The 12144-nt window shown below is 40.9% G+C and overlaps 2 protein-coding genes across 2 annotated transcripts; one reads left to right on the top strand and one right to left on the bottom strand.

The window, feature by feature from the left end:
- On the top strand, positions 1-3174 carry si:ch211-195b11.3 (uncharacterized protein LOC100334344 homolog). Its single transcript, XM_063190584.1, has 4 exons — positions 1-125; positions 896-933; positions 1224-1330; positions 2851-3174. The coding sequence occupies exons 1-4, from the start codon at positions 80-82 to the stop codon at positions 2903-2905; spliced, it is 246 nt and encodes an 81-aa protein (XP_063046654.1). The 5' UTR covers positions 1-79; the 3' UTR covers positions 2906-3174.
- A 102-nt stretch (positions 3175-3276) lies between these two features.
- sil1 (SIL1 nucleotide exchange factor) lies at positions 3277-12101 on the bottom strand. Its single transcript, XM_063190583.1, has 9 exons — positions 11724-12101; positions 10927-11062; positions 10720-10828; positions 9741-9846; positions 9258-9443; positions 8816-8937; positions 8089-8185; positions 6111-6275; positions 3277-4085 (listed from the first exon to the last, which is right to left on the bottom strand). Exons 1-9 carry the CDS (start codon positions 11820-11822, stop codon positions 3723-3725), a joined length of 1383 nt encoding a protein of 460 aa, XP_063046653.1. The 5' UTR covers positions 11823-12101; the 3' UTR covers positions 3277-3722.
- Between the last annotated feature and the right edge of the window lie 43 nt (positions 12102-12144).

Raw genomic sequence — 12144 nt, 5'->3', positions numbered from 1 at the left:
GAAGCCATTGACACTCACACAGACACACCTGCTGATTCTCACAGTACCTGTACCACCACCGCCTGGAAGACAACACATCATGATGAAGCTGGTAGCCCTGATCTGTCTTGGCCTGATACTGCCAGGTAAGAACCAACCAGTCCCTTCACATTAGTTCAATGCTGATTTCACATCAATGTAATAACAATAATCATTTAAGGCCATGTTTGAAATGTGGGAAGAGCTTACAGGAAATATAAAAAATATACATGGTGTATGTATGTGAATACAAGTTAGAAGTGAGGTGTTTAAATGTTTAAATTAACTGTTAAGTTTGTTTGTCATGAATTTGTGAGTTTAAGTGGCCTACTTTTCTGATTACAAGGATGGGCAGGAACAGGGATTTTAACTAAGGTTGGCAAGATGATACGCTGCCCCCATTAAAAGCATTTGTCCAGAAATCCCCTCTTGACCCACAACACAAACCCAGACAATATCTCATATCACTGTGGACAAAGACAAATATGTGGCTGGCTGAACTGGCTGTCCTATCTAAAAGATTACGTCAATATGGGACATTGCTAGGCTACTTTGATTATTCGTGGGGATTGTTTCACAGGAAGCCATTTTCATGCCATTTACTCAACTTTAACATACAATTCACACATATTCATATTAGGTCTTTTTTTCACAAAGGTAACAACAACAAAATACAAAGGCAGCTGACAATACTGTGAAAGACAACATGACCAGGGGTTATGTCACGGAATTATTCTCAAACAATGTAGCAGAAAGATGTAGGCACACCAGTTGTTCAACAGCATTCCATGATGCCATTAGTGATAAACACAACTCAATTTCTAGTAAACCTTTCCTGAAGAGAGATAATGGAGGTTCTCTTTTTCTGTCTTAACAGTTATTATGGCTGACACTGAGGTTGCAGAGCCCAGAAAGGTAAGACCATTTACACCGTTTTCTTAACACTAAATGTTAAAACCTCACATCTCAGCTGGTGCATTGTCCTGTAAATATTGCTCTGTGTTTAGTGATGTTCATGCTTTCGGTATCTGCCATGCAAATAGGGGAATTGGTGACGCACTTATTATTCTGCCCTTGTATTGTGTTGTCTTAACTGTTGAGCACATTGAGCTGCTATTCAAACACAGCTATTGTTTATTTTTTAATTATTATTTATTTATTTTTATGTTTTTAATTATTATTATTATTGTGTTTGTCCTGGACAGCCCAACTGCGATGACTTCCATGAGGTCTGCACACGGGAGTACAACCCTGTGTGTGGAGACAACGGCCACACGTACAGCACAGAGTGTATGCTGTGCATGGAAAACAAGTAAGGCCTCTGGATTAACTGATATGACTTGGCTAGTTTCTGTGGCAAAGACATGTTTACAGCAAAACACTGTTAGCTTTATTGTCTCACACACACACACACACACACACACACACACACACACACACACACATACACACACAAACGATTCAGTGATTACAGATTTGATTGGTATTAAGAGAAAACTCCAATTGTGTTTTGAGGCTAAGGAAACACGCTGTTTAGATCATTTTTATCATCTTTAGGTTATTTATTTGTGCACTCCACACAAAAATGTCTAAAAGTTGTGGGGTTAAAAGATTTGTTCCAGTCATGGTGAGGGACTAGTCGGGAGGATCTTCTAAAACTCGTGCGGCAGGGATGTCAAACTCAAGATGGCCCATGGAGTCATTTTATTTGGCCCACAAGATCATTTCAAATATATTGCCCCACATACACTATTAATGTGTAGGTAACAAGACTTGAACATGAAATTTGGTGTCACAGGAATGAGTGGGCCCAGGCTGATGAAACAGCACACACTCATATGCAACACAACATGTGCAGGCACATTTAAAGTACTATGGCTGTTGGGAAAGAGTGTGTGTGAAATTTAACTGTGCATTTTTAAAAAATAAATATTGAGTTCCGGCCGTGACTTCGTTCCAGATTGTGCATTTTGGCGTCAGTCAATTTGAGTGAAATGCAGGTGAAGGATGTTGGATTAATGAGTAGCAACCATATATATGATGAAATATTGCAAAATCATTCTCAACATGTTTTATTAAATTTATTTTGGATTTTATTTGGATATTTGGATTTTATATGGATATTATTTACTTCTTTTCATCTCTAAAAATGACAAGACGTTGGAAGCAGTTCTCAAATTGTACAGTGTGGCATTTTGAGAAGGTGTTTAAGAAGAGCTATTTCAAAAGTAACAGCCACCCACAATAGCTGGTGATGAGTGACTCACCATGACAATTAGCTTGTTTTGTAATACACCACAAATAGTCAAGAGAATTGTTGTGTGTGTGTGTGTGTGTGTGTGAGAGAGAGAGAGAGAGAGAGAGAGAGAGAGAGAGAGAGAGAGAGAGAGAGAGAGAGAGAGAGAGAGAGAGAGAGAGAGAGAAAGAATTTTCACAATGTTCGTCATTGACCTTAAATGTTCTCATTTCTTTTGTTTAGTATTATATGTTGTTCTTTGTGAGGTTTCTGAACATACTCAACAGATATCAGCAGAAGAGTAGGTAGAGCACTGCTACTATTCCTCAAAAAACAACCGGTGCTCTTGGAGGGTGCAATGTTCAACAAAAAGGGAGGAAAAATCCTTGGTCCAGGCACTTTAAAAAGTCCAAAACTATCTTTATTCAGTGGGCTAGTAGTGCATTCAAAATCACCAACGCTTATCGGCCCTGCTGCCTTCATCAGGGTGTGGGTAACAGAAGCAAACAGCTATCTAATTATGGATCGATATGTTTGAATTTGAGTTTGAGTTTGAATTTGTGTGACCACTCTCTCACTGTCTGTCTTCTGCGCAGGTTTGAGAAGACAAGTGTCCGCATCGCACACAAGGGAGAGTGTAAACCCCAATGAGGGACAACGCTGTACGAGGAGCTCAACCTCACGTCATCTTCTGTCTGCTACAGTCCTTTCACTTCTTATCTTACTATGTAGCCGCACTGTGCATGCCTGAACGTATGTGTTATATACAATGAAGCAAATAACTTCAAAGCTATTTACTAAGTAACATGCATCATTCATTTCCCTCTGTAATGTCTGACCTTGATTTCCTTTACTGTCAGTGTAAGGCCTGTAGGCAAGATAATAACAATAAATGAGAATTCTTTCTCTGTCAAAATGCACATTCACTTCACTTTGCATTTCATTGTCCAACATTGTCTCAGACACTGGTGTTCATTCACATTTAAGAAGTGAGGTTGATGACTGTTGTCTTTGATAATGTGTTTGCCATGCAATGGATAGAACGATCTAATACGCTGTTTACACATAGCCAGGTATTTTGATAAACAAACATTTGTCTTCCCTCCGTTTTCCAAAATCTTCTTTCACACCATCGCCAAATCCACATAAACATACTGCCAAGGGCTGGCATGAATAAGTTAAGGCTGTGCACAGCAGTGTCAAGGTAAGAAAAAAAAAACATTCAAGTCTCAAGTCTTTTGCTGAAGCTTCTGGAAAGATTCATTTTCAAAGGAAAAACCTCCGTTTGTGTTTTTACGAAAGACACAACTAAAGGCAAAGGTCTTCACTGTTGTCCCAGGGTATGTGTAAAGAATGTGTAAAACTTCCCAGAAGCTTATTCTGAAACAAAAGCATGGCAACTATGGCCGCAAGGTCCAAATGATGTCAATCAATGTCAACAACCACTTTTCCCGCTTTATTAGGGGGGTCATCGTACTTTCAGCATGACAGTGTCCACTAGCGTCAGGATTTCCCCAAAGTAGCCTTCCTCCTCTCCCAGTTCGCGCTCGTTGTCAGCCAGCTCCTGGTACTGCCTCTGGAGGTCCCCCAGGGAGTGACCCAGGGCGCGGTTCAGCCGGAACTCCTCCTGGCAACGTGGCATCATGGCCAGCAGGGTCCTCAGAACCTTCTCCCTCCAGTCGTGGTCCACAGCGGCCAGCACCTCGGGCACCAGCTGGCACCAGCCCTGCTCCGCCAGGACGGGCAGCAGCGTCACCTGCGAGTACTGGCGCACGCGCTCCTGATGGGAGGAGTCGGGAATCTGGTCCAAACCACTTTGCAACATGAGCTCCTGGAAGGGACAAATTGTGTGAAGGAGGATTGTTTCTATAAGCACATTTAGGTATTACATCCACACATAGACAGTCACTGAAGACAGTTAACACCATTCAAGTCTGTCATCAAAAACAGGAAAATTATTCACATGTAGACTATCCAAGTCTTATATGGTGCACTGCATAAAAGTGAGCACTTTCATACACTGTGACATCAACATGTTTTTTTTAAAAACATTTAGGCAATAATGTGCAAATTCAAAGAAAGCTATGGAGAATGCAGGTTTCTAAAGTTTACTCAAGGTTTGGGAGTTTTACAGTACAAGCCCAGACATGGACTATCAAAAGATTTGTTGCCACGACATGGAATGTCAAAACATTTGTTGACTTAACATTGCCAGGGTTACTCTCAAGAACACAGCCTTGAGACACTGCCAGAGAAGCCTGCAATTCTTATCATGACAATTTAGAAAAGCCACAGCTATCTCAAGTTTAACCAGATTGCATTCTCACAGAAAATGCTGGAAGCGGGCTTGCCTTTTGGGGCAGAGATGAAACAAAGTAGTATTGAGAAAACAAAGCTAAAAGAAATCTTGGAAAAAATCCATCCACCCAGTCAGAAGTTATGGGCCAAACAATTCAGCCATCTTGGATTCAGCCATCTTGAAAGTGTTGTAGCTCTGCGTTTTGGGGATATACTAAATGACATACATGGTATTTTAACTTGGCTAAGGAACACTGCATATGATATAATTTTGAAAATCAACATGGCTTCGAGCGGGATTCAAACTCACAACCTCCATATCTGTAATCCAGCCCCTTTGCCATTGATATTAAATGACATACGATACATGATATTTGAAGTTGGCTAAGGAACACTGCATATGATATCATTTTGAAAATCAACATGGCTTGGACTGGGGTTCGAACCCCCAACCTCCATATCTGTAATTTAGCACATTTGCCATTGATGCTAAATGACATACATGGCATTTTAAGTTGGCCAAGGAACACTGCATATGATATAATTTTGAAAATCAACATGGCTTTGACTGGGGTTCGAACCCCCAACCTCCATATCTGTAATTCAGCACATTTGCCATTGATGCTAAATGACATACATGGTATTTTAACTTGGCTAAGGAACACTGCATATGATATAATTTTGAAAATCAGCATCGCTTCAAGTGGGATTCGAACTCTCAACCTCCATATCTCTAATCCAGCACATTCCAGCAAGACTATATCACATTGCATTGAAGAGCTACTAGCCCTACACAAGAGAACCAATAATTAAACAGGACTTAAGGATTACTATAATCGGGCCTTGCTCCGCAAAGTCCTTGCTCCGCAAGCCCGCTTAAAAAAGGCCACAGCTATCTCAAAATTAGTCTGCAAAATCCCGGAAGGACTGAACTTCATTGTGGGTGACTGAAAGTGGCTGACATCTACGATCATATACAGTACTTATTGACATATTCATCCAAATTAATTTGTACAGGGTTCTTTTTGTATGGCTTGATGTTTTTTGGATATCAAAACATTTTTCAGAATAACAGGTAAAACATACACACGCACTGTATACAGTTAGAGTATCTATACCCACCCATCTTCATCATCACAAGGCTATGTAGACCCTCTTATTGCAGCAGGGGTCACCGGCGACCCTTTTCACTTGCTGAACATGCTTAACTACATCATAACAACATTGCTGTGACATTACAGAGAGCCATAGTGCTGCGCTAAGGGATTAACACTTGCAGTGTGTACTACCCTACAAAGTCAATGTGCAGTAACTACGTACGTACTTTGTCAAAACTGAGTTTAGACTGAAAATGGTCTTCATTACACCTCCTTTATCTTGTGACAAAACCTTATGGTCCAAATGGGTCCCATTTTAGAGATTGTCAAATTTGCAGTAACTACAATGTCCAACCTAATACCAAGGCTTTGAAGGCCTTTTTCTCAGTTTCAATGTTGGCATAGTTAATGCAGTGCACTTTGGCTTTGTAGGGCAGTGTATTTGACCGCCCCCATCTCACCTTCTCAACGATCATGTCATAGATGAGTGTGATGATCTTTATGCGAAGGCCTTCTCCGCCGGCTGTCTGGAAGAGGTCTGCAAGCACCTGCATTCCACCAAGTTTCAGGAAACGGATTTGTGCATGCGGGAAGTTACGCAGCAGCGCGGCGACGGCAAACAGCGCCTGGCATGACAAGTCGAACCGTGAAAATCAGGCACAAGTTACAAAGATATTGACATGTTGTAAGATAGCATTACATTCATTATGTCTTCTTATTAAAGGTGCACTGTTGGGATTGTGGCTAGAGTATGTATTCCTGCAACTATGCTGCTCATTGAAACTGTGCTGCCTATTGCCAAATTTGATCTTTTCATGAATATTTACTGAGTAATAAACTAATATTTACTAGTATGACCAAAGTACAGTAAGTTTTGCAGCTGATTATATTTCTGATTCTGATTCTATTTGGAAAAGGTCCACCTTTTCATGTGAAAAGTGCCATTTTCCCAGTCATAATGAATACCGGTACTTAGAATTTGATAGTGGAGCGACTAAATTACCTTACATGTCATTAGTTTTCTTTTGTACAAGTTTTATCATTTACCTGACATGGTTTGATGGTGTAACTCACAATATTGACAGGAAGGTCACACCTCCATAACATCAACTGATTTTAAAGCATGTCACACATCAACATCCATGTGACCCTCTGATGAAGATGGAAGTTACACCATCGAAACATGTCAGGTAAAGGATTTACAAGAAAATGTACATGTCTGAATCAAAAGGAAACTGATGACTTGATATAAATGTGCACTGTGTAATGTTTTTAGTATTTTTTTTTTTTAATTCATGCTGCCCATTCAAAAATGTCACCTTTTCACGAATACTTAGCACCACCATCAAATTCTAAGTAAGACACGTGTCCAAATCCACACAAGACAGAAAGTACAAATATACACTCACCGGCCACTACATTAGGAACAACTGTTACAACTGCTCATTGAGGCAAATTTCTGATCAGCCAATCACATGGTGGCAATTCAATGAATTTGTGCATGTAGACATGGTCCAGATGATCTGATGCAGTTCAAACCGAGCATCATAATGTGGAAGAAAGGTTATTTAAATGACTTTGAACAAGGCATGGCTGTCAAGCTGAAAGGCCTTGATTTGAGTAATTCAGAAAATACTGATCTACTGGGATATTCACACACAACCATCTGTAGGGTTTACGAAGAATGGTACGAAAAAGAAAAAAAATACAGTGAGCAACGTTTCTGTGGGCAAAAATGCCTTGTTGATGGCAGAGGTCAGAGGAAAATGGCCAGACTGGTTTGAGCTGATACAAAGGCAACATTAAGTCAAATGCCCACTCATTACAACCAAGGCATGCATAAGAGAATCCCTGATTACACAGCACATCAAATCTTGAGGCAAATGGTCTACAGCATCAGAAAAACACATTTGGTGCCACTCCTGTCAGCTAAGAACAGGAAAATGAGGCAACAATTTGGACAGGCTAACCATAAACGACACTGGAAGATCGGAAAAATGTTGCCTGGTCTGATAAGTCTTGATATCTACTGCAACACTCAGGTGGAATGGTCAGAACTTGGCGTCAACAACATGAAAACATGGGTCAACCCTGCCTTACATCAACGTTTACTTTCAAGCTGGGGATATAATGGCATAAGGATATTTTCTTAGCACAATTTGCGCCAATTACTACCAATTTATCTTTGTTGGAAGGCCACAGCCTACCCGAGTATTGTTGCAGCCAGTTCAGGCAGTTCTGAAGGCAAAAGGGGGTCTAACCCAGAACTAGAGAGGTGTTCCTAATGGAGTGGCCGGTGAGTGTACATCAACTTGTCGAATTTTCAAACTTCGAATTTCGAGCAAAATCTGAGATTGTGTTGTCCATTGAGGCACTGGATGACTTATAAAAAGACCCGTTTGCCTACATTAGTCAGTGAGCCAGAGGCAAATGCCATACCTTCTTCTTGACTGGTATGGGGTGAGGAATAGCCAGTATGGTCAGCAGCTTCTGTAGTGCTCCACCCCCAACAGCCTCCACCTGCACCGACGGGTTACTAGAATAGAATAGAATAGAATAGAATAGAATAGAATAGAATAGAATAGAATATGAGTGAACCTGATGAAGCAGCAGTGAAACGCTTTGTTCACCAAATAAACTTCCAGCAAAGAAGACCAGTGTGCTGTGATTTACCCCCCTTTTCCTTAGAATAGAATTTGATTTTGTAGAAGTACTTGTGTAACCTAGCCATGTTTAAAATCAACATATGGCAGAGTTGGGATTGTTCTGAACTTTTAACGCTAGCATGAAACCCTGCGAACCACATACACGGCAAGATCAAGAGAACATGTCCCAACTGTATCTATAGCTCTAAATAAGATGAACAAGGTCAGCATCCAGGTCAATTAGCTCATTATTTTACATACATACACTTCAATATACAGTATATTACCATTGTGCACAAAGACCTCCAAAGTAATGGTTTAGTTACAAGTACAGTATGGTTTTCTGCCCAGAGATCACAGAAGCGGTCAAGAAAGTGTAGCCTATCGTCTCTCTTTAAAATAAACTTGAACCACTTTAACTAGTTTAGCTGTAACTCCAGAAGGGTTATGTTAACTAGATGCATGTACTGGATCTTATACAAAAAAGAATAAGCAACTTAAGCCACCTTGAGTTTACTCACCTAGAGACAGCCGAGCCTAGCACAAATGCAGCAATCTCTCGCAGTTCTACATCTGAACCATTTAGACAATTAATCACCAGTGTCATTCCTCCCATGGACACCAGGTTCTGTGCATTGTCCACCTGCAAAAACAAGCTTTCTTAAAGGTGCACTGTGTCATTTTTTTTTGCTGCAGTTTCTTTCTAGAATCCATGCGGCCCCACTCACAAATGTTGCCTTTTTTAATGAATACTTACCACCATCATCAAATTATTTCAAGAAATTTTGCATTTTTCATACATTTCATCTTCTTCATGTCCGCTATGTTGAATTTCCAGAAATAGACATTCTTAGCTGCAAAAACTTACTGTACCTACATTTCTGTGGAATGTGGAACTGACATACAATCTTGTAATACCAGTAATGTCATTAAATCTTCTGAGAAGGTAAAACTGGAACTCACCTGGTGCACGAGGTATTCGAGTTCCAAAAGTGCTTTCACCCTCTGAGCCACAGTAGCGTTGGAGCTGTTGAACTGGTCGATGAGCCGCCGCATGATTTGAACATCAGTCTCCACCACCATGTTCAGCGCCTCCAGATCTTTCTTTAACTCCCCCAGGGGTCGAAAGCGAGCCTTCAGGTCCTCATCCTGTGCAATCACATATTCACTAGTTATATTACAATACATTTGGCAGATGGTTTAATCCAAAATGACTTACAAACGAGGACATAATCAGTTGCATACCATACGTACATGGGAAATACAGAGTATGAAGACGAAGCGGAGTTACTGCATAAGAGCATTTGTTTGTTTCTTTGTTGTTGATTGTAGTATAAGAGCAGGGTTTAGTGCATATGAAAATATGAATCACTACAGAGGCTGGTGTTCATTGAAGAAAAGGAATTAAAAACGACAAATTGAGACTACAAATTATGAAAGTCATACTTGCTGTGCCTGCGTGTCCCTGGGATCTTCCACTCCTTCTTTGAACATCTTCAACGCTTCCTTGAGCTCCTCCGCAGTAAAGGACGGGGCCTCAGTGTTCACCACCCTGGGAAAAGAACATCTCCATTATCCACCTTATTACTGGGGCAGAGATATAAACAGGAAAAGTAAAAAAGGTTGAGTAAAAGTTTCATTCCAACACAGGCCACTTATCCGAGTAACCAGAAGACCTGGGAACTTCTCTTATGATCAGTTGCCTCTGCGCTGATTTGTGGTGGGTTCTTGTTAGGTTTTTGTGTTTTTCATGAACTACGCAGTCTATCTACCTCATTAGGTACATTGGAGTAACTGGTGTAACAGCTACATAATATCATGTGCTTGTGCTGTAAATACACCATGAATTTATTTTTACTTTTACTTTTGACACCTCTGTTCCTGGGGCTGCTACTGTGGGATCCGTTTGTGGCTGCACAAATAACGAAATCAGATTTTTTTAATGAGATGTTATGGGTGTCCAATGCGGATGTGGATGTCTGATCGGATGTTCGATTTGGGATGTCCCATGCGGATGTCCAATCGGATGCGGATATCCAATTGGCTATGCATATCCAGTCGGATGTCCAATGTGGATGTCTATTCGATGCGGATGTTCAATTTTATATGGATGTTCAATCCACGTTAGATATTTCTGCCCACGTTGGTTGCAGAGCCTTTAAGCCAAGCAAATCTTGTTGTGGCGTCGCATCTGCTGTCCGGTTTTGACCGGGTCTAATGTGAATACACTGTTACAGCAGCAACCTGCCAATCCACTCCAGTTGCAGTCTGCAGTCGCCCTCCATCAAGACTTGAGTGCATAAAGTAACATAAGTGATTTGAACCGTTTGAACCGGTGTATTGAAACAAAAGTCGATCGTGAGTTGAGTGTATCGTCCTAATCAGACTCATTAAGCACATTCATTAATGGAGGACCCATACGTACCTCTGCCCCTCCCTGAGGTACCTGGCCTGCTGCTCCTCTCCCAGCTTCGCCTCTCTCTGGCCGGTCTGAAGGTTCAGCCTGACGTGGGACCCGGCTGGAACCGCCTGACCTGAATGGGAATGGAACACTCCATAACATTGTTGTTTTCAACAAAGCAGATACTTTCACCGTATTGCAAAGTTTTCCAACCACTGAAAATAGACATACCTGGCTTGAGAGTCTGCCATTGGCTGGTGGGCTGGAAGACGTCCAAATCCGCCTCGTCTAACTCTTCCACATGCGCTTCCTCGTCGTCAACACTGACCGGTCCTGAGTCTTCCACAACTGACAAAGCTGAATGTGACTGCAGAAAAAAAAAAAGTAAGGAAAGTACATTTTATTATAAAACACATTTAAACAATGTACAATGCCTGGTTAAAACAGTACAAAGAAAATAAATAAAAGACAACAACAATAAAGCATGTTAGCAGCATAATTGACAGCTTTCCAACAGACAAATGGCGCAATGCATAGTGGCAAAGCAGTGACAGCATTGACCAACATATGGTTAAAGAAGATGAAGCAAAGAAATGCAAAGAAATAGAATAGAATAGAATAGAATAGAATAGAATAGAATAGAATAGATTTACTGTCATTGTAAGTAGCCGAGAGCTGCTCCATACAATGCACACATTTACACAACAGTAAATATAAACAAAACTTGTGCAAGTCCCACAGCAGGTACACAATACATACCAGACAGACTTGGGTAACCAAAGCTATAGGGCCTACCCAAAAATGTGTGCTTGTCACAGTCACACGTAGGCTACACATACGATACACAACAGTTCTTTAGAATTAGGTGGTTATTATAGCAGCATCAAAGTGACAGAGGTGACTTTGGCATTAACAGAAATGACCATATTCAGTGAGTAGACATCCATCTGAAAGGATGAACTTGACATGAAAGGGCAAATATGATCTTTGGCAAATGAAGATGATGTGGTACTGCTTGCTTTACTCACTTTCTCAGTGAAGCCAGCGACGAATATACCAAGAGTCATCAGGAGGACCATTTCCAGCAGTAAGGGCTTACCACAACTAGAACTACGCAACGATGGCATATTGTTTCTGGATCGTGCTTTAGTAGAAAATCAATTATGGAAGTCAGAAATCAGCAGAGCTTCACACAGCCTACAAGTTGCCCTTGCAGTAATAGAATAGCGTAACAGCAATAGACAAATTATACCTATGCATGTAGGCGTACTTTAAAAATCATTGTACACCAGTAGCCTAATATAAAATAAATAATTAGTTCTTCAACCTAGGTGGCTTGATAATTCCTGACAAGCACACGGTATGTGCCATGATGTGCGTACAGCGGTAGTGCCACGGTATCTGTGGGTAGAGCAAATCGGCCAATCGCACGCCGAAGAGTGTACACTT

The sequence above is a fragment of the Engraulis encrasicolus genome, chromosome 23 (genome assembly GCF_034702125.1).
Source record: "Engraulis encrasicolus isolate BLACKSEA-1 chromosome 23, IST_EnEncr_1.0, whole genome shotgun sequence".
In the NCBI taxonomy this organism is placed as follows: Eukaryota; Metazoa; Chordata; class Actinopteri; order Clupeiformes; family Engraulidae; genus Engraulis; species Engraulis encrasicolus.
This window is presented reverse-complemented; position numbering and strand designations above follow the sequence as displayed.